The 22,498-nt window shown below is 40.0% G+C and overlaps 1 protein-coding gene across 1 annotated transcript in view; it reads left to right on the plus strand.

Annotated features, from left to right (window-relative positions):
* The first annotated feature begins 8,011 nt into the window (after positions 1–8,011).
* The window catches only part of brsk2b (BR serine/threonine kinase 2b), a 177,622-nt gene continuing 163,135 nt past the window's right edge, over positions 8,012–22,498 (plus strand). The window contains exons 1-3 of the mRNA XM_053676633.1: positions 8,012–8,127; positions 8,928–9,015; positions 9,492–9,757. Coding sequence (XP_053532608.1) covers positions 8,969–9,015; positions 9,492–9,757 — 313 coding nt within the window. The 5' untranslated portion in view covers positions 8,012–8,127; positions 8,928–8,968. The remainder of the gene's footprint in view (positions 8,128–8,927; positions 9,016–9,491; positions 9,758–22,498) is intronic.

Below are 22,498 nucleotides of genomic sequence, written 5' to 3' on the forward strand. Positions count from 1 at the left end.
GTCTTCTTTTGATTGCTAACAACTTGCGCCTTAGATGCTAATTGTTTGCCCGATAATCATGCATATTTAATAAGAATGAAAGACAGGACATATACTGTACACATACATTATTTTCTGACTGACCTCTAGCGCATGGAGGTATTTTATTGAAGAAGTGACAAAGAGATGGATTTTGCTTCTACGTATCAGAAAACGGACGAGACAGATTAGCGTATGAGCACTGATTACAGGATCTCAGGCTTATCCTTGTCTGCAATGTTTGGCTAAAGTCTTTCAGTGCTTCAATCATGTATGAAGTCTTGTGATTATTTTGTAGCATGGCATAAGGTGAAGAGACATGGCTGCTTGCCTCCAAAAAGCTGAGTAAACACGGCCACAGATACGGACGTTATTCAAACACAGGCTAGTCAGATTCCTGCATACAAATACTCTTCTGTTCTGTTCTGTCCTGTTCTGCGGGAGTGTTTTTATTTGACAGAACTTCACAGTTAAAATTCAGTTTAAAATCTGCTTTATCTCACTGCCACTGGAGAGAGAAACATGTCCTGAAGAGGGCAGTGGTAGAACCTCAAATGTTGCATGAAGGATGAAGCAGCAATCAGAGGAAGTGATGAGAGTCTGATAGATCTTTATGATGGGTTAACGACTGCCCCGTGCTCCCCTGGTTTAGTGAAGCCTATGACATGCTATACAGTATTACCCAAACTGCCTATTCTTCCTGTATATCATCATATCATTTCAACAGCAGTACACACACTATCAGCTGTCTGTCACCTGAGCAAATAATGATCGGGATATGCTGTAGGAGATATGCTTGGACTGCTGAACAACTGGAACACTGACTCATCTGGTCACCGAAGTGATAAACTGACAGAAAGAGAGGAAGATTAACTGGCCTCATTCTATGAGGTTTACCACAGAGCTGAGAGTGATGACTGCTCTAAAGTTATACAAGCCACATGAAAGTGTACAGCTTCCATCCATCCAACCCATTGCAGGGCCAAAATGTACAGCTTGTTCTGGGATTACAATGTACACAGAATTCCTAAAGTTACATCAACAAAATATATTCAAGTGTTTTTCAATCTAATCTACATTCACTGCAGTAATAGCATGTGTCCAATTACCAAGGATACGAATTTTGATGCAGAGTGTGGCGGATGTTTCCACTGGATTTCCTCCTGAATTGGCTAAATTAAAGTGCCCCTAGGGTGTGTGTGTGTGTGTGTGTGTGTGTGTGTGTGTGTGTGTGTGTGTGTGTGTGTGTGTGTGTGTGTGTGTGTGTGTGTGTGTGTGTGTGTGTGTGTGTGTGTGTGTGTGTGTGTGTGTGTGTGTGTTGCTCCAGCGATGGACTAGGTTATTACTAGATTATTGACTTGCAACCGATAGTGGTTAGCACGTTTGCCTTACACCTCCGGGGTTGGGGGTTTGAATCCCACCTTTGCCCTGTGTGCATGGAGTTTACATGTTCTCCATACGCATTGTGTGTTTCCAAATTCTCCATAGTGTGTGAATGTGTGTGCCTGTGATGGGTTGGTACCGTGTCCAGGGTGTGCCCCACAGCCCTGTGTAAGATAAGTGGTATGGAAAATGGATAGATTGACTTGCACCCAGCATTCCCAAGATTCACTGCAAACCTGTCTAGAATAAACTGTTAACTAAAAAAGAGCAAATGAATAATCTATATGATGCAAACTCAAACTTACAGTCATGATCAAGGTCTCAGGATGAAACTAGCATTGATCAAATATTAATGCAAATGTTATACTAAAATATATATCAGTCTGTAGACGAGTTTTTTGTGATTGTTGAGGCCAAAAATGCTTGATTTTGCTGTGGAGTTTTCAAAATTTGCGATGCAATCCATCCATCCATCCATCTTCTATACCACTTATCCTTCAGGGTCACAGGGAACCTGGAGCCTACCCCAGGGAGCATGGGACACAAGGCAGGGTACACCCTGGACGGGGTGCCAGTCCATCGCAGGGCACACTCACATACACATTCACACACCCATTCATACACTACAGACACGTTAGATATGCCAATCAGCCTACCATGCATGTCTTTGGACTGGGGAGGAAACCAGAGAACCCAGAGGAAACCCCCACAGCACTAAGCCACCGTGCGCCCTGCGATGCGATTTGTGCATTTTTTTTGTTTGTTTTAGAGGGTTTTTTTTTGCAGAAAACTAGAATTGGAGAAATTGCAACTGCACTAAAGAGTTTTGCACGGTCTTTTGCAGTGATGTTTGTTTTTAATGAGATCTTTTAGCTGTACTCATGTTCGATGCACATGAATCGAAGAGGGCTTTGGCTGAATGCAGGTTGTGACTTGGCCTAAATCTGGAGAAAATCTGTGGTAACCTTGTAAAACTGCAAGCTCCTGAAGAATATTGTGGGGTTTTGCATTCATTTCTATGATCACAAATTCGTGAAATCCTGGAGGGACTGATATATATATATGCAGTGGAATGTGTCAAAAATCTTGGCAGTGTTATTGCATATAGTACGTTACAGATAATAATAATAACTGTGATAATAATTGTAATTATAATAATAAAATGAGCATTTCTTTAATGTATTCAGGGCTGCTTATTTCAGTTACTCCCCCCAAATATTGAATTACATTGTATAACACAGGGGTTCTCTACAGTCCTCTTACACACTTGGCTCAACTCATTAAGGTATACCAGCAGTAGGGAAAAACCTTAAAATGTGCAGGGCAGGGGGTCCCCTGAACTATCATTAGGAATCACTTATATAATCTTTTTATAAGATTAATAATAATACTTAGATTCCTCAAACTGATTAACCCTAATAAAAATGATAAAGAAGTGTCTGGAGACGAGGCATTTTCATACTCATTTTCTTCTGCCTCATACGATGGCTCCTGGTGGCCATTGTAGCTTATTGACTTTTAACATATTTTTGAGCTGAACAGCATGGTGATGGAGTGCATAATGTTGCTGCCTCACTGGCTCTGTGGAGTTTTGAAAGTTCTCTCCATGCCTGTGTAGCTTTCCTTTAAATTCTCTGGTTACCTCCCCACCTCCAAAATCAAGCCTATAGATAAGTTCTATATTGCCACTATGTGTGAATGAATTTGTGAATATGTGTGTGCATGTTGCTCTGTGATGGATTGGTGTCCCATCCAGGGTGTATTCATACATCACAAAAGGCTTTGGATCCATCACATTCCTGACTAGGATAAAGCTCTTACTGAAGATGAATGGTATTTTTGAGGTGACATACAGTAATGCAAATACACTGAATGAGTTACTAGAAAGAACTGAAAATATGAACTGTTTTCCTAAAGGCAAAGTGTCTTGTTGCAGTTTTATTCAAAGAGGTCTTTTTTTGTGTAGATAGCAACTAGGATATGTTAGCCAGCTGGCCAGGGTCAACTGTGAAGATCAAGGATATTTAGAAATGTAGAAAAGTCTCTAAAAAATGCTGTCAAGTTTGCTTTTGTTAGCTATACATAATAAAACACACACACACACACACACACACACACACACACACACACACACACACACACACACATACATGCACACACTAATAAAAGGGAAAGCTAATGCATAGAAGAAGCCTTGTGTTTGTCAGTGCTGTTCAAATATAACATAAATTCCACTAGATGCATAGGAAACCGTCCTGGTGGGAGTCCACTCAGTCGGTCAGTAGAACCATTGGTAGAAAACTGGTTCTACATAACCATCCATTTTCCGAAGCTCTTATTATATAATTATTTTTGGGAGTTGGTCCAAATAGGTAAATAATTTGTATAGAACTTTTAAATGTGTATCTTTATTATGCTCAGCAAGCAATCCCTGTGAATGTCTGTCTATCCATGTTAGTCCTTTAGCTATGACCTTAGATATTTTTGGTCACAAGTAATCAGAGTTATGCCATAGCATAGCTGTTGAATTCTCAATTTTGATTGGCCAAAAGGTATTGACTAGGTGTTGTTTCTATGGTAACAGCTAACAAAGGGATTATGTGATGCTCCACATAATCTAAGGCTAAAAATAGATGGGATACAAAAATCATTATTTAACAAAGAAAAAAACGATAATTGTTGATATAGTGAAGTGTACTGGAAGGAGATATTTTATTCGTTTAACATTTATAGAAGGAATCTTCAGTGTCAGAGCTTTGTAACAGTCAGTAAGTTTTCTGCCATAAGAAGGTCTGTAGGACTTTGAGCTTCTAGTTTTCTCTGTAACATGCACAACATTAAATAAAACTATAAATGGATAAAACACAAGACATAAGATTTTAAATCAACTTTTTAAAGAGGAATAAAACACTTTGCAACATGCTTTATCACACTGACCCGGCATTGAGCATGTCTCTATAACAATGGTCACCAACCCTCTTCCTTGAGATCTACCTTTCTGCAGGTCTCATCACCAACCACAATCCAACACACCTGTTTTAGTTCATCAAGAACTTAAGGCAATGATTAGATGGCATGTGGGCATGATTATAGTTGGAGATAATGTCTTCAGGTATAGGAAGATCTCCAGGAACAGGGTTGGTGACCACTATGTGTCCATACACAACAGGATCAGTCCCATTATTCTCTGTCATGTTTACAGCAGCCATATATATCATAAAATTCACATTATACCTTTAAACGCAATATATTCATGTACAGATGATCCCCAAATTCTCATTGGAAATGTGCTGTAAGGTATTTATCATTTGTCTGGCCTTTTCTTTTAGTTATTCCAGACATGAAGGCACTAAATTGCCAATAACTTAATCAAAGCCTCTCTTTTTTCTCAATCACCCATTCCCCACCTCATCAATTTAATTATTCAGTATGTTCTACAATGGAATAAGATTGTCCACAATGTTTTTTTTTTGTTGTTTTTTTTTTTTTTAACGGCATGACCAAAAAGCCATGAAGTTGTTACACAGTCTTCAGTCTGGTTTATTTGACAGTGGAAAATGAGTTTTTGAGTTCTCGTCTATGAGCAAGCTAAAGAGTGACACATTTCACATAAAAGAACGTCATGATTGATTGCACTGGAGTTGTGTATTTCAAAGCTGAAACAATAGATGAAATGTCACGGATAATGGAGATGCAAATAATCAAGAATTTACTTGTAACTAAAAGGTCAAACTACAAATACTGACACACCAACCTTTGAGAAGCCACAGAGTGTGCCGCATGTTTGTAGGTGTGCCTTGGGAGTCAGAAAATCATGACTCCATTTTGACCCCTGACTTAATCACGAGTGTCCTCTCATATGGACAATTTGGAACACTCTAGTGGTGAAGATGTGCCAAGCCAGTAATACTCGTTCACTAATGGAGTCATCTGTTGAGTGTACTGTTTCCAGAACATGCTCAAACTGTTTTAACAGCACTGCAGTTGTCCACACAGTGCCTGTCTTACCCCTTTAAATAAAATCTTACAGTATGCTTATCTAGATCACAGCTTTTCTTAGACAAGAAGTTGAAAGAGAGAAAGGAACAGCATGGAACCATGAGCTCCAACCTGAGCAGATGTTTGCAGTGACTTCAAAAGAGTACAGCAGCTCTGAAGTGTGTTACTTTGGAATCTGGATTTGAAACAGATCCAACATGATCTCTGTAACATCTGACTGTCCGTGTGTCAGATTATAGAGCCAAGAACCACTAGAGCTGCATTTTATTCTGATGGCAGCTGCTTTAATAGGCACGTCTTTCGAAGGTACCATTGGGCAGAATTTTAGCCGAAACGGTCTAAGGCAGGGATTGCGTTTGGGCACTGTTTAGTGGCACCATATGCCATAACTTCCAGCGCATTTGAAAACGCTAACAAAAAAGACACTTTTGACAAATACACCAATTAGCCATAATGTTAAAACCATCTGCCTAATAGTGCCTTTCCATAGTGCATCCTGGTACCATCTCTCTCCCACGTAAGAGTCGCAGATGCACGCAGCCATACACATGATGTAAAAGAAAATGTGATTCATCAGACCAGGCCACTTTCTTCCATTGCTCCATGGTCCTGTTCTGTTCACTGGTAATCCTTCCTTGGACTACATTTGGTAGGTACTAACCACTGCATACCAGGAACACCCCACAAGACCTGCCGTTTTGGATATGCTCTTACCCAGTTGTCTAGCCATCACAATTTGGCCCTTGCCAAAGTCACTCAGATCCTTACGCTTGTCCATTTTTCCTGCTTCCAAAACATCAGCTTCTAGAACTGACTGATCACTTCTTGCTGTCAGCGGTTATATTATTGCTGATTGGTGTAAGCAAGTTATCTGTGTAAGCAAGTCATGTTGAAGGTTACGAAGCAACTTCAGGTGATCTACAACCACAATTATGAACACAAATATGACTGTTAGCTATGTAGGACACAAACAATTGGTTGGAGTGAAAGTTTGGTCTTGTTTTTTCTTTACAACCTCAGAGGGCAGCGACTGCCAGATGAGACGTCCTTTATCCCAGAAGCGGTTGATGGTTCCTAAAAATTCTGCCTAGATACTCCCATCACATGGGAACAACAAACATGATACCACCACCATGCTTCACTGTGGGAATAGTGTTCTCAGGGTGATGAACTATGTTAGATTTCCACCACAAGGCCAAACAATTCAATTTTCAATTTTGTTCTCATTAGACCAGAGAGAACCTTTTTCCACATGTTTGCTGGGTCTCCAACATGCTTTTTTGAAAAACTCTGATTGGGATTTCATATGCCTTTTTTCAGTAATGGCTTTATTTGGACACTCTTTCATAAAACCCAGACAATGGTTGTCCTGTGAACAGCTTCTCCCATCTGAGCTGTAGATCTCTCCAGCGCCTTCAGAATTACACTTGGCTTATTGGTTGCTTCTCTGACTAATGCATTACCTTCCTAGTCAATGACATTTGAAATATTTTTAAACCAAACCCTGATTGATAACTTTCAAGAATTTGAATTAACATCAAATTGTTTTGATAGCTCATGATGTTGTTTGTTGAGCTGTAACAAACTTTGCGGTTTAATTGCACACAGGTGAACTTTATTCAACCAGGTATGTGACATCTAATAGCAACTCTAATTTTAGCACCAGATCTAATTTTATGGGTTTCAGAGCAGACTTTTATTTATTTATTTATTTTGTAAATAGTTTATGATCAATTTCCCCCCATTTCAGTATTATGGGCTGTTTTCTGTAGATTCATCACATATAATCCAAATTAAGTTCATTTCAGTTCCAGGTTATAACACTACAGAATGCAGAGACGTTCAACGGGGTTGAATACTTATGCAAGGCACTGCACTGCATTTTCCAGTTTATGTTTTGGTTTATGATTTCTATTGCGCCAGAAAGAAAATCAATTTTCTAGATCTATCACTAACATATGCAGTAATATATGAAATCAGAAAAAATGTCAATCCGTGACTGCAGAGATACATTTCCGATATGGATATGGATTTCAGTAATGGGATTAGAAGCAGGCTCTATTTGAGCCAGCACAAATCACGCTCTGTGTGTTTGCAGGGTTGCCAGAGTGCTGCTTTCAACATCTCTTTTTTTGATTAATTATGGGCCCTTCATTATGCAAGCCTAGGGGTGTCCAATCTTATGTGCAAAAGGCCGGTGTGGATGCAGGTTTTCTTTCCAACCAAGCAGGAGCCACACCTGATTCCACCTGTTTATTCAGTTGTGCTTGGCTTTCAATAGACTCAGGTGTGGCTTCTGCTTGCACTGAAAACCTGCACCCACACCGGATCTTTTCGAATAAGATTGGACACCCCAGAAAACTACTGGTTGCACTTGTAAATCAAAATCTAGAATATATATATATATATATATATATATATATATATATATATATATATATATATATATATATATATATATATAAATAGCAAAAAAAGCATTTTCGGTATTCGACAGAATAGTGAAAAGGCCGAATAAATTTGACCGAACAATGACATGATGATGACGCGTCCAAATAGTCTAGCAACCAGAGTGAGTCGCGCGCATAACACGACCTCGATGAGGGGCCGTGCGCATGCGCGAGCTACGTGCACGACGCACGTGCTCTTCGGATGTTTACTTTTTTGTTTTTGTTCCAGAGTATTCTGTCACGTCGCGAGACGTAAGGGAGTAGAGTACGGAAGCAGGTAAAGACGTGTTTATTTAAGGGCAGGCAGATAAATCCAAATCATAATCCAAAAAACGTAGTCAAGACAAGCAAAGGGACTAAATGAACTAATCTATAGTTTAAACTAACTAAATCTATCAATGAACATAACATTAACAACATATCTAACTATCCTATATCTCCTATAATACTCCGCGAGTGGTATATATCCCCAATATAATCAGCCGTATAGAACCCAATAGAACCATTTTCTGCACTCTTGTCAATGCACTTTTTTGTTGTAGGCTTCAGAGTGTTCCATTCTTTCAGCAGTCAGTTATAGAACTAACATAGGCTATTCAAGGGGCTCAAAGATGACCACATCAAAATATTTTTATTTTATTCATTTATTTATTTAAAGTTATACTGTGCCTTGTTGGTAGCCTATGCCTGCTGGAATGAAAAAAAAAATGTTCAGTGTTAAATAAATATTTTGAAATTGTAGTTTTTGTGATTTATTTTTTTCTTTGAAAAGCAAGACAAAATAGTAAAAAGCACATTTTGACTATTTAATTTATGCAATGGTGAAAAAAAAGGCAAAATAAATGGAAAAAAACATGGAAAAAAAAGGGTTTGGTTTTGGCTTTCGGCCAGGTTTTTCATTATATTCGGTTTTGTCTTCGGCCGATTTTTCATATTTGTGTGGTGATCTCCATGGTTTCATTAAATAAACAATAATACTATGAGAATTAAAACATACAAAAATACACTATAGTGGTCAAAGATTTATAGACACCTGACCATCACACCCATATGTGCTTGCTGAACATCTCATTCCAGATCCCTCTGTTGCTGTTACAATGATCTCCACTCTTCTATGAATGCTGCCTACTAGATTTTGTAGCTGGGCTGTGAGAGCATTAGTGAGGTAAGGCTTTAATGTCAGGTGAGGAGGCCTGGGGTGCGGTCAGTGTTCCAATTCATCCCAAATGTGTTCACTGGGGTTGAGGTCAGGGATCTACACGGATCACTCTACTTCTTCCACTCCAACCTTGGCAAACCATGTCTTCATCATGGAGCTCTGTATTTGTGTACAGTGTCACTGTCATGCTGGAACATGTTTGGGCCTCTTAGTTTCAGTGAAGAGGAATTTGTAATACTACACATAAAAACATTCTATACAATTATGTGCTTCCTACTTTGTGGAAAGTGTTTGGGGAAGAACCACGTAGGGTATGGGTGTGATGGTGAGGTGTCCAGGGCTTTGTGGGTCCACATTTCATTTCACAGGTGGTCAATATAATTCATACATGAAAAATAAATGGACAACTATTAGACATGACTATGGAGAGAAGCAATTTGGCAACCCATGCGCGCGTGTTTGCTGTCTTGCGCCATCTGCAGGAGGAGAGAGGCAGAGCAGTGCACCCCAGAGACAGAGAGAGAGAGAGAGAGAGAGAGAGAGAGAGAGAGCTGGGCGGGGAAGGAGTTGCTCCTACTGGCCTTGAGAAAGCCCCACATAGCGGACTCGCAGCTGATCGCTGAAGCATCGCTCCTTTTTCACTCTAAAGCCAAAATGTCCTCTTTATCGGGGAAAGAGAGCAGCGCTCAGCACGCCTCCTACGTGGGACCGTACCGGCTGGAGAAGACGCTGGGCAAAGGACAGACAGGTCCGTGCGCTTTTGTGCTTCTGTGTGCGTGCGTGTGTGTCTGTGTGTGTGTGTGTGTTAGGCACCCTCGTTCTGATCTGCACGCGCTGCACTGATGCTCGTCCCCAGCTGTGAGCATCACGCACCGGCTGGGCTGTGTCTCATTCCACATAGTGACAGTAGGCTCTAGTTGGACAGTTTGGACAGATCTGTAATCTCTAGTATACTTTTGCACTCAGTTGCATTGGGCTGACATTCAGTTGTCTATATGACGAGACATTTATTGAAGTTAGCTCTCTGCATTTGTCACTTCATCTGTCAGGTTCTGGTTAAAGCGTTAAATCCGGATTTAGCGCCACACGCGACTGCAGCTGGCACGGGAATAAAATGTGATTTGAGATAAAACGGTAGGCTATGGACTGAATGTTCTGCGAGTGTGTGTGTGTGTGTGTGTATGTGTGCGCGCTTGGACGGATCTGGTATCCTGAAGCAGCGCTTCTTCATCATTCTGTGCGTGACCGAGCGCCCCCTACTGGCCACCTGCAACGTCAAGAGGAAAAATTTCAAACGATTAAAGGGCATTTTAGTGTGTTTGTGCTGTGGCTTTAATTTGCTTCAGCTAGTATTTGGTGTGCTAACTTTAAAAGCTACTCAAAACCTGTTAAACGCAAAGACAAAATGATCCAAACAGGTGGTGTAATGGGACGCATTTCCAACTCACACCGCCGTGGTCCCTGGTTCGATCCTGAGCTTGGGCTTTGTGGATTTTCACGTTCTCCCAGCATCTGAGTTGAGTTTCCTCAACTTTTTTAAAAAAAAAATCATGGTAGTAGGTGGATTGCTGACTGTAACTTGGCCCGACATGTGAATAAGTGTGTGAATGTGTGTGCATGGTAAATTGCGATACACTGACGTCATATCCAGGGTGCATTCCCACCTCATGCCTAGTGTTCCTGGGATAGGATTTGAATCCACCATGACCCTGACCAGGATAAAACCGGTACTGAAGATGAATGAATGATTCTCATAATTCATGATACATATGACAATATTTAGAAGTTGATACAAAAATAGATTAGAGTGCCCAGTCTGCTAATTATTGTGAGTAAGAAATACGTTGGTTGGTAGTTAAATTGACCACAGTGTTATTTTGATTGGTCAGAATGTGTTGATTCATTTTCTTTAGCAGCAGTTCTGACAGTAGTTACAGCTTTTACAGCTTTATATTAATCAGCCCATACAGGATTCCGTGGAGTTTTTTATTTGATTTTGCTGGGGTGTTTTTCAAAATTCGCAATGCAATTTGCTGAGTTTTGTGTGTGTGTGTGTGTGTGGTTTTTTACTTAAATTGCATGGAATTGTTTTGCACGGACTTTCGCAATAATGTTTGTTGGTAAATGAGACCGTTTAGCTGTACTCATGTTCGACGAGCGCAAATCGAAAGCGTCTTTGGCTGAATGTTCGTTGTGATGACGTCACACTGCACTTTGTGATGAGATCACACAACGCATCTTGGCCCAAATCTACGGAAAATCTGTGGTAATTTTGAAATATTGCAAGCTCCTCTGAATAATGGAGTGTCCTTGATTTTGCATTCATTTCTGCGATCGCAAAATCCTTCAAGGACTGATTCATGCACTCGTTCTAATACGTTATTGTTTCTGTAGTAACAACTTACTTGGGGACTTGTATGGCAGATGGTTCACATAAACAGATGTGTAATTGTTGCTGTGGTGAAGTTTCCTGTGAGGCATTTATGGAAGGAGTCTCCATTGTCAGTGCAGTCACGTTTTCTGAACACAGGAAAGTTTTCAAGACAGAGGGCGTTGCGGTTTCTCTGTAATGTTGCAAATTGCATTTTTGTCTTGTTCACTTATTCGAGAGAGGAAAAATGCGAGCCTGGTAAGGGAACAACTACATAGAGCTGCTGTAACAGAAGTGACAGGAACTGACTGCTTTCTTGAGCCATTCAGAACATTAAACATATCTATAAAAAAAGTATGATGTGCTTTGTTCTTCACCATGCCATTGTTAATTATTTTCCTATAACAGCACTTCCAACAACACTGGTGGGGTTCAACATAGTACTGTTAAGGGTTCGCCTAGTGAGGAACCCTCTAGGCTTGTACATTTATTTCACATTGCACAGTTGTAGGAGTATTTGTGTGAATTGATGATATGTGATTGTACAACAAATGCTCTGTGTGAAATACTTTTTTGCTGACTGTTCATATACTTTTTAATATCAAGGGCTCTTTGGATAGTTAACAATTCTATCTTTCTAATAGGGTTCTACTTCTAAAAGAGACATCCCCTGTGTGAGGAAGGGACAACCTGTTTAGGACTCTTATGATGGTAGACTTAATTTGTAGAGGTGTGCAATATGGCTATATATATATATATATATAATAAAACACAAATGCTGTGCATGCTAGTACAAATAGGTCAGGATCTAATTATACTAGCATGCTAATGCCCTGTTAGTGAGGAGTTAATATGTTGAGTTCCCAACAAAATGAGTTAAAAAAAAAATAAATGAATAAATAGTGCTCATTTAAGTGTTCGCTGAAGAGCCATGTTTTTAGTCTTCATTTGAAGACAGTCAGTGACTCAGCTGTTTTCCGACAGCCACTGGAGTTCATTCCACAACATTAGTGCCAGTACAGAGAAGTCCTGAAGCATGTATTCCTTGTTCCTTGAGGAGTGGTAGGTCAAATTGAGCTGTACTAGAGTCTCAAAGGGAGTGCAGTGCTGATCAGTGTGATAAGTTCCTTCAGGTAGGTCCATGTTTCTCTTTGTTGGCAAGCATCAGTGCTTTAAAACTGATGCAGGCTGCTACAGGTTGCCAGTGGAGGCAACACAGCAATGTGGTGATGTGGAGGAGAACTTGGCAAGATCTAAAACACAATATTTTGGTTTACTAACCAAGGGTGCTAGATGGAACCGTTTTTCTTCCAACAAGTGTATAGTAATTTTTTTTTACAAGTGTATGGTTATTGATCTTGCTACAGTTCATTTGGTGCTCAGTGTGTTATGAAGCCCTGAATGACCGATGGCCTTGTCTTGCCTGGAGTTGATTGAGTGCAGTCAGAGTTATGTGTGAAGTTAGGAAGGATTTAAGCTGCATACATCCGCCTACATGCTCATACCAAAGTCCATACATAATCAGTAAACCAGTCAGCTGTTGCTATGAAGGTCTGACAGACCGCTGCAGAGACTTTGGTGCTGTAGTGTTTGACATCAAATGGATGTGAGCATGGATTAGGTTGACTGCACGAAATGTGTTAATGTGCATTATTAAGCATATTTATTGGAGATAACTCTGGTTTCTAATATGTGAGTTAGCTATGGCCTCAGAAGTACAGAAGCACACTGTAACCCTAAAGAAAGGAATAATGAATTATTCTCTAATGTCTCTCCTAATATCTTGCATGGTGAATCCTGCATGTATTCCTGCACACACCGTATTTAAAATACAGAGACATACAAACTAGATTTATACCACAGCATACTTGAATCTGATTGATCGGAAGTTGTTGATTGTTCCTAATCCTGTATTAATCCTTTATTATTCTTATAGTAACAACTAATTCACATGGACTTGTATAGCAGACACTCTGCGTAATCAAAGTTAGTAAAAAACAGATTAAAAAATGTGTTATTTTACAAAGGAAGACATATAAGTCAGTCCATACAGGATTTCGCTGAGTGTTTTTGTGATTGTTGTGATGCAACTTGCGGAGTTTTTGTACTTTTTTGCAGAAAACTATTGACTTGGACTAAATTACAATTGCACAAAATAGTCTTTCGCAGTGATGTTTTTTGGTAAATGAGACCTTTTAGCTGTACTCATGTTCGATGCACGTGAATCGAAGGGGGCTTTGGCTGAATGCTTTGGCGTGATGACATCACATGCCACGTTTTGGTCCAAGTCTGCGGTAATTTTGAAAAATTGCAAGCTGCTGCAAATATTGTAGCGTTTCTTTGATTTTGCTTTAGTTTCTGGATTCACAAAAAAATCTAAATCCTGGAGGGACTGATAAATGTTGAGTTGGTGAAGTTTTCTGTAGGATGTCTAACATTTATGTCAGGAGTCTCATGTGTAACCGCTTTGTAACAGTCAGTAAGTTTTCTGCCACGGGAAAGTCTTCGGGTCAGCGCACTTTGCACTTTTCTCTGCAACAAGACAAGCTTCATTTTTTTGGTCGTATTGACTTCAAAAACTCGGAAAAAATAGACTATTGAGAGACCAGCTGTTTATAGTAAGTGGTAACAAGAACTAACTTGCCTCATGGATCTTCAACAACATTAAATCTGACTATAAAGGGTCAAAAAGCACAATGTGTCAGCCAGAAATAAATGAAAAATTCAGTTGTTGACATATTGCTGTAGTATAAGAGGAATAAAACACTTTGGGATGCGCTGATAGTGGAAAATAATGAATTCAGAGCGGTAAACAATAACTCCGTTTCGCATCAGGCCACCATTGATTGTTGTCCTATAACAGCATCCTCTGTCGTGTTTTATTCCTTACATATTGCACAACAAAAGGCCGAGCCTGTGTGGGGCTTGGCTGAATACATTAGTTTAGTTCCGACTGAAACTCGTCATCTCTAAATGAATCTTACTGTAGCTGGAGGCCTCTGGTTGGTTAGCGGCAGGGATTTTAGTGCATTCTGCAGCCGTTGGCATAGCTGCTGAGAGTAACGCTGCACAATAAATGGAGCCGCCACCACAGAGGATCGTCCATATGTCACTAAAGAGACTCATACAGTGAAAGCAAGTGATTGGGGGAGGGGACGAGATAGATGAGGAGGGGGTGGGGGTGCATACGAGAGTTCTCAGTGCTAAAGCAGGACCACTGTTTGAATCAAGCAACGCAAGTATTTAATTTCACAACCTCCTTCCTCTGAATCGAATTGAACGTGCAAGTCTGCATTTTCTTTCCTTTATTCACTGTACGTAATGAGCTATCTATACAACCTGAAGACATCTCGTAATGTGAAATCATGCTGCTTGGGTCCTTTAGATTTCCCCTCTTGTCTTTACTGTGTCTTATTTCTTCTCGTTCCTACCCCACTCGCTCCTTCAGCTAGACCTCCCAAAGGTGGCTCTCTAATGAAGCAGGGAAGTAGCTGAGCCACGCAGCCTCTCAGGCCCACAGATGGAGGCAGAGTGCCAGGTCAGGGCTTCACGCAATGCCCTGTGAAAGCTGCAGGACTCCAAAACACTTCCCGGCAAGACAGGGACATAATCAAACCGTGTACATTCCACTCCTGAGCCACAGAACGTCTGCTGGCAGAGAGGCGCTGATGTATAGCACCTGTAAAGAGCTACTGGCAGAGTTCCACAAACAGCCGCAGTGCGTGAAACAGAGCGATCGTGCAGGGCTTGGTGCGATCCACTGGCCTCCATAAATAAAACTATTTTGTCAGGAAAGAAGACAAAATAAATAAAGACTTACTTAAATGACTGCATCACGAAGATGGAGCTCTGCGTACTTATTCTGAGTTTACCTTTAAATATGTCGAGTTATAACATAAAAACAATTTATGTAGGCTAATAAGTTGTTTAAAATGTTTTTAATGTCTATGAAGCTACTAAAGTTGACTAGAAACATCTAAGAAAAATCTGTACAAATGTGTGATTTCAGCTATTCCTAATAGCTAGCTGGCTGTTTAGTGGCTACTTAACTATCTTGCATTTCTCACAAGTATATGCAGGTGGCGTTTTAGTATTGAAATCTCAATTTAAATTATGATTTATTTAACCGTAGACAATCCTGTCAATATATACCATAAAACAAAATTTTTTTTCATTGCTAACATTTTGTGAGGTCAGCTAGCTAGTTTAGCAAATGCTCTGTGGCTAAATGTTTCAGGGTCATCCTCTAATATTTTCCTGAGCAAATACATTGTGTTCTGTGAATCCATATTCATAAAAGTACTGAGAAAATCGACATTTTAAAATGTAATTTAAAGTGCATGAGTACTATCTAGAGTTTACTATCGGTTTTCCCGATTAATCGGTGCCAGTAACCGATTGCTGGAACTATCAGTTATCGGCAAAAATCCACACGTGAGCGGCCTCTAGAGGCAAAATAAAAACTGTCCATCACTGACAGATTTTTGTTGTGTTATTTGAAGTGTTTTTTTCGGGGTTTTTACATTTATTTTGGATGTTGTTTTTGTATTTGTCATTTGGAATGGTTAATTTTTGGTTCAGTTTGGATGCATATGTTCCCCGTGACCCTCAAAAGGATAAGCGGTATAGAAGATGGATGGATATATTAATATTTATATATTTATTTCATTTTAAAAAGAGCAGCACATTTTCGTGGCACAGTACTGTTTATGTATATTATTGTAGTAAAGTTCAGTAGTATTTTATTTTGAGTGTTAAGTTTTCATTCGGTATCAATTTTAAAAGCGGTTAATTAATCGGTTATCAGCAGGTACTGCCCAACTTAGTTATCGGTATTGGTAAAATCCACCATCGGTCGACCTCTAATATTGCTATAATAAAATTCTTCTCAGTGATGTCGAAATTTGTGAAAAAGCCACAAAGAAAGCTTTGTCTTTCAGCCTGTGTGAAGTGTCAGTGGCTGACTGCCTTGCTGCACTGACTTTCAGAACAATTTGTCTGTGTGTTTCTATCCGAGGGGGTTGAAGTCTTCTTTTTTTCCCAGCGTTCAATTGGCTCTCGTTTGTAGAGTGCTGGGTAACAGTGGCTGGTTGTCATGGTTGCACCCCCTTCCCACAAGGCTCTTCTCACAATGACCATGCTTTCTGTCTTGGAGATCACAGGGAGACAGCAACAGCCTGGCTTTGAAACCCACTTTGCCTGTTAGCGCTCAGAAAATCCTCAATTCAGCACAAAACACTGGTGATTTCATTCTGAATTCTGAATCTGCTGATAAGAAAGAATCAGTAGTCTAAATTGTTGGAAATGTAACTTTTGGATTATTAGTGTTATATTAGTGTTCGTATAAAAAATATAAATGTGTCAGTAGTTTTATTTTTTTTTTTGCGTTTGATAAAGATTTAAAATATAAAGTGAGGAATTTAAATCCGTTACAAGGTTTGTTTGCGATCAGCTTCACAGATGAAGATGCTACCCTCTGAGATGCACAGGTGGACTTGCCACCTGACAAAGTAACACACATTACAGTCATAATGTAAGATTACTCTCTATATTTTTTAAATGTTTTTTTTTTTTTTAGAACAGCTGCTCTTTGTTTCTGTACTACTGTTGATTGGCTGTTCCATGTTCCTGATGGCTGGTCTCAATGGTATTGTCTCCGTGTTAGCCTCCTCTGGTCCTCCCTCCCCCTTCTATAAGGCCTGCTGCTGTCTCTGTGTTTTTTTTTCTTTATCACAGAAACACAGCAAAGCCCAACAACTCATCATGCTGCCCCTCCATGGTGTTGTTCTGTCTATCTCCAATGCTCCATCCCCGTCCTCTCTGTCCCACCACAGCGGCTTTGTGGGATATCCTCTCCATTAACTGCTCCATTGGGATTACGTCACCGAGGATGGACTCAAAGAGCCCGTCAGGACAGCTGTATATTGATTTTCAACACGTCCTGCACGACTGCTTGTTTTCACATCTCATGACAAGCATTAAGTACGTTCGGTACTGCAGAGCCAGGGTGACATCTCAAGGCAGAAATAATGTATTAATCACATAGCTTTATATAGATCTGTATCCATCCATCCGTCATGAACGCCCTGGAAGCTAAATATTACGTTTCTAATAAAACCAGAACACTGGCTGTGGTCAATAGCTCAACAGATGGGCTTATTTAGGGTTTAATTAGGAGAAGCACTCAGCCTAGGGAAAGTGCTTTGCTTGATCTGGGAGCAAAAAGGCCAGATGGGGGGTGAAAGTGTGGAATAAAGTCTAAGGGACAGGTCACTGTCACTGCTGAGAAAAACAGAGCTACACACATACACACATACACACACACACACACACACACACACACACACAAGTTCTCACACAGTTGAATTGAAAGCCTCACAGTCTTCAAGCCTCAGCTATAAAAACCTTGAGGCTACGGAGCCATCATTTGAGAAATAATATTTTTGTATTAATGTATTCACTTAGTGTGTGCCAGATGAATACATTAATAACGGTTCTTCTACTGTATGAATGGAATGACATTCTGTGTCATTTTGCATGCGTGATTGATTGGGTAAAGGAACCGGAGGGGGTATATCCTCCTCTCCAGATGGCTGGGTTGTGCAGGGCTGGTCATTAGTCCCATGCCTGGTGGCTCAGGCTCTATTCAGAGATGGGGAAGGGCCAGGGTGCTTTTACTTATGGCAAGGAGATAAACATGGAAATGAGGGATAATAAAGGGTGCGATGAAATGATTGTAAAGGAGGCAGCCTTGAGCCAACAAAACATTTAAGACACATTGTGGAGGAAAAGAACCTAAAGCGAACGTCAAATGTTTATGAGTAGATCCCAAATGTTCAAATTATGATTGTTTCCCAAGTCATGTTTTCATGGAGCTTGTGTCTGATGGACATCCCTCCATCCATCCATTTTCTGACCAGAGACTGGCCATAGGGTTAGACACATTACTGTAGCTCAAAAAAGGGAGAGTTTTTACAGACTTTTATAGATTTCGCATTTTGTTTGCTCTCTCTGGTTTGATTAGTGAACTGAATCCTACCTTCATCCCTAACTGTAACCTTTGTAACCTTTCAAACTAATTGAATTGGGCTCTATTACATATTTGCAAGGATTAGAGCATATTGGTCTTGTCAGATGTGAGATAAGAGTTCTAAGAGTTCATAGGTCTTTCTATAGAGTTTCCCAGAATCACACTGAACACACTCTCTAGCCAGATTATCTTATCTTCATGATGCTTTTGGGAACCTGGGCTCAGATCACTAAATGTATTTTGTAAAACTTGTTGCTACTCATACACATGATGGAATACTCTCTTAACTTTGAATTTGCAGACTTTGGGTTTCTGATGTATCATTTGTTTAAGTCTTCCACCCTGCTTGGGGCTGGGTTGACAAGAAACGGCCAACAATATCGTTTCTGCTATACACATCTCATACTCTTCAGCAAAAGGCATGTTGGGCGTTTCCATAGCAACCACCCACTTTTCTCCACGTGTGCTGTGTAAGCCTGTGTCGAGCGCTTCCTTTGCCACTATCGATCAGACCGGAGCCTCCATACCCGAGCTATTAGAGTGGATCTCCCCCATCTCTTCTCGTGGCTGAACAGTATCTCCAAAGGCTGAATTAGTCATCAGACTTATTACGATCTGATATCTGCAGTACAATGGTAATTTCATATGCATTGATTCGATGGGTCACACTAGTCAGAATGTCTGTCGGAATGATCAAGGGGACAAAATCAAATAAAGTGCTTTTATTGTTCTTTAACCGTCACATTTTGCGCTGCTGAAGCCTACAAGATTGCTTGATATGGCAGTATCCTTTGAAAGAAGAAACTAGAATAGCAGATATCTGAAGGCATTTCAAATGCTGAGAGATTTGAATGGTCAAGATGTCAGCTGGGTACGTGCCAGTGATTTGAACGCTTTGGGGTTTAGAACAAGCATGAACAGTAACTCTGATGGTTCAATCAAGCTTTACTACTCAATACATATAACAGGTCATGTTATTTAAAGAACCTTTTGACAGAAATGTTGACATCCTTTTCCTCTAGGATCAATCTTCTTTTTATGTTTGTGCAAACCTGTTTTTTTTTTCCCATCTGTTTTGCTATAGCTTTTCCTCGTTAATTCCTTCCATCGCTCACTGCTAATATGGCCATAATGAGGAATTCAGCCATTGAGGCGACGAGAACTTTTAAGGCCTGTTACTTCTGTTCTCCGGAGATATCTATCAGGCCGGTCTGCCCTTTAAAAATCCATCACATAACACAGACCAGCAGAGCCACACGCCCATCCATCTCCCCGGCTATTATGCAGCGATGACATTAACAAGAAGCAAAGCGAGTTAGAACCTCCGCTCGCTACTGGGGCTTTTTTTAACTCACAAATTAAGCATTTTTCTAAACTAGGCCCAAATTTTAGCCTTGGAGAATTGTTAACTTTGGCACTCTCATGAAATGTACAACAGACTGTATGTACTGACGTAAAGGGAGCGAGATGACAGTTTAATTGTTGAGAAGAACTTAATGAGAGTTACGTCAGTTTTGTTCATGGTCAGGTGAACCACAAGATTTGGTTCAATTATCACTCGGACATCTTCTTGCTAGAAGACTTGACTAACTGTTGGAGCCGCAAGTACGAGTTCTAATAGATTGTTAGGACGTCTTTGAGTGCTTGTTTAACACACTAGATGCTCTAATGCTTTGTATCATGTTGAATCTTTTCTGCTGGGCTTAAAGCTGAAGGAATTTCTTTTCAGCATCTCTGAATTGTGTTTTTTCGTGGGCCAGAGCTGATCAAATAACCCTTTATCTTCTTTTCTTCATTAATGAAAGCTATAAACACATTGTATTCGGGTGAGTTACCATTTTAATGGAGTGATGAGAGATTTAATTGACTTGCATAGATGGTGGAAGGAAAGCTTAGATAATTATGACTTCAGAGTAATGATCCTGCTGCAGTACTGACTTTGTCTTTTCCTGAATATACTCAGAAATTGTTAACGGCATAGAGGACCAACTTTTCATTTCCACGTGACCTGAGCGACCTGAGGGACTTAAGAGGAGGTTAGGTAACCGAATGGATCACATAATAGTCCTTACTAAGGGTGTCACGTGGCCACTAGAGGTCTGAGGGAACTTCCGCTGGATGAAGATCTGGGCCGAGGCAGCAGCGACGTGATCTGAGAAAGAGGATCTGAAGACAGCCGAGCTCTGCTACATCCTTGCTGTTTGGTCAGTGCATGACACCATTTACAGAGACCGAATTCAATTTTGTGAGGTGGAGATGTGAGGTTTATGTTTTCAGACAGACTTTCATATGACAAACGTGGTGGATGGTGAATCAATCAGGCCTGCTGAAGCGGAACATGAAATATAAAGGAATAGTAAGAGATTCTCAGGAAGAGATTTTTCTAGCGCACAGCACTATGAAATGGCTCACTGCAGATGAAGGCATTTAGTCTATTTCTTTGAACCAGGTCGTGCATGCGTTTTCAAAAGCATGAAAACATTTACGTCAGAATATTTGGATGGGATTAGTTCTGTATGAGGGAAATTAACACTTTTACAGGTTTTTATTTCTGTCCTTAAAGAGAACTCTCAGCCATAATCCCATCATGAATCCCAACATTTTGATGACATAAGAGTGGTTGATCATTAGTTTCTTACAGACAGACATCTCTGTGATTTTTAAACGGTCCTTTACATTGTAAAGCGTTTGCATTATTACAATGCACATTTAGTTCTCGCTTTAAATTCTTCATTTTGCACTTTAGTACCTTTAGTAATATTACCTCAGTAGGTCATTTCTTTACTACAAATGCCTTCATAAGACAACGGAGACATAAGAGTGGCGTGATATCATATAATATGTATGGCTATTAATAATTTCAAGTAAAACAAGCAACCTTCAGCCTTCTTACATGCGTCATACATATGTACACTCACTGATCACTTTATTAGACACACGTAGTTTGTTAGCTTGCGTACTCATCTACTATTATTGGCCATTTGATCAGATTACCTATCATAGAGATCAATTTGTATAAGCATATACTACAGGGTGTCCCAAAAGTCTCCATATGTAGGGGACTATGTACACCAGCACCATGTCGGTCGTGTTTTCATCAGTGGATGTTCGTGGATGTCTACGTCTCGGTTGGTCTGCAACACTTTTCGCGTTTGTTAATAAGTTTCCGCAACAGTGTCGTGTGTGTGTGTGATGGGATCTGAAAAAACTATATATATATAACATAAACTATTGAAAAATTTTGGAAGACATTTTGATAAAAATGGCACCCTGTCCAGGGTTTACCCCGCCTTGTGCCCGATGCTCCCTGGGATAGACTCCAGGTTTCCCCGTGACCCTGAAACGGATAAAGCGGTATAGAAGATGGATGGATTTTGATAAAAAGTGTTAATTTCCCATATATATGGAGACTTTTAGGACACTATATATGTGGGACTACATTTATACTAGCGTATCTAAATGTATGAATACCTTGGGTTTTTATACTGATATAGCCACATGTTCTATCACATGGCCATATATACTGTGGCACAAGTTTATAATCATTCCTTCCAGGATTTCACGATTAGCGCAGATTTTCTGCAGATTTGGACCAAGACGTCATGTGACGTCATCACAACATGCATTCACCCAAAGCCCTCTTGGATTCACGTGAGTCGAACATGAGTACAGCTAAAAGATCTCATTAACAAGCAAACATCACTGAGAAAGACCGTGCAAAACAAGATCGAGCAATTACAATTTTGACATTTCAAGTAGTTTTCCGGGAATAAAAACCTTGAAGTTTTGAAAAAAGTCGCAGCAAATTCAAGCGTTTTGGACGATTATTAAAAAAAACTCCATAAAATTCTCTACGGGCAGAATAGGAAAAGAAACCTGAAGAAAACTGGTGTTAATTCATAGATGAAAGAGGAGGAAGTAGGCCTGCAAAATCTGAATTAAAAAGATACCGTGAGAAGTGAATGCCAACTGAATAAGGCTTTTATCTCAATTCTGAGGTGATGTGTAGCTGTTCCTGAATCAGTTCTGGCTTGTTTTTGGATGCAGCAGGCAGCTTGTGAAACAGATGTAGAATTAATATCCTTTGT

Source organism: Ictalurus punctatus, chromosome 27 (assembly GCF_001660625.3).
Source record: "Ictalurus punctatus breed USDA103 chromosome 27, Coco_2.0, whole genome shotgun sequence".
NCBI lineage: Eukaryota > Metazoa > Chordata > Actinopteri > Siluriformes > Ictaluridae > Ictalurus > Ictalurus punctatus.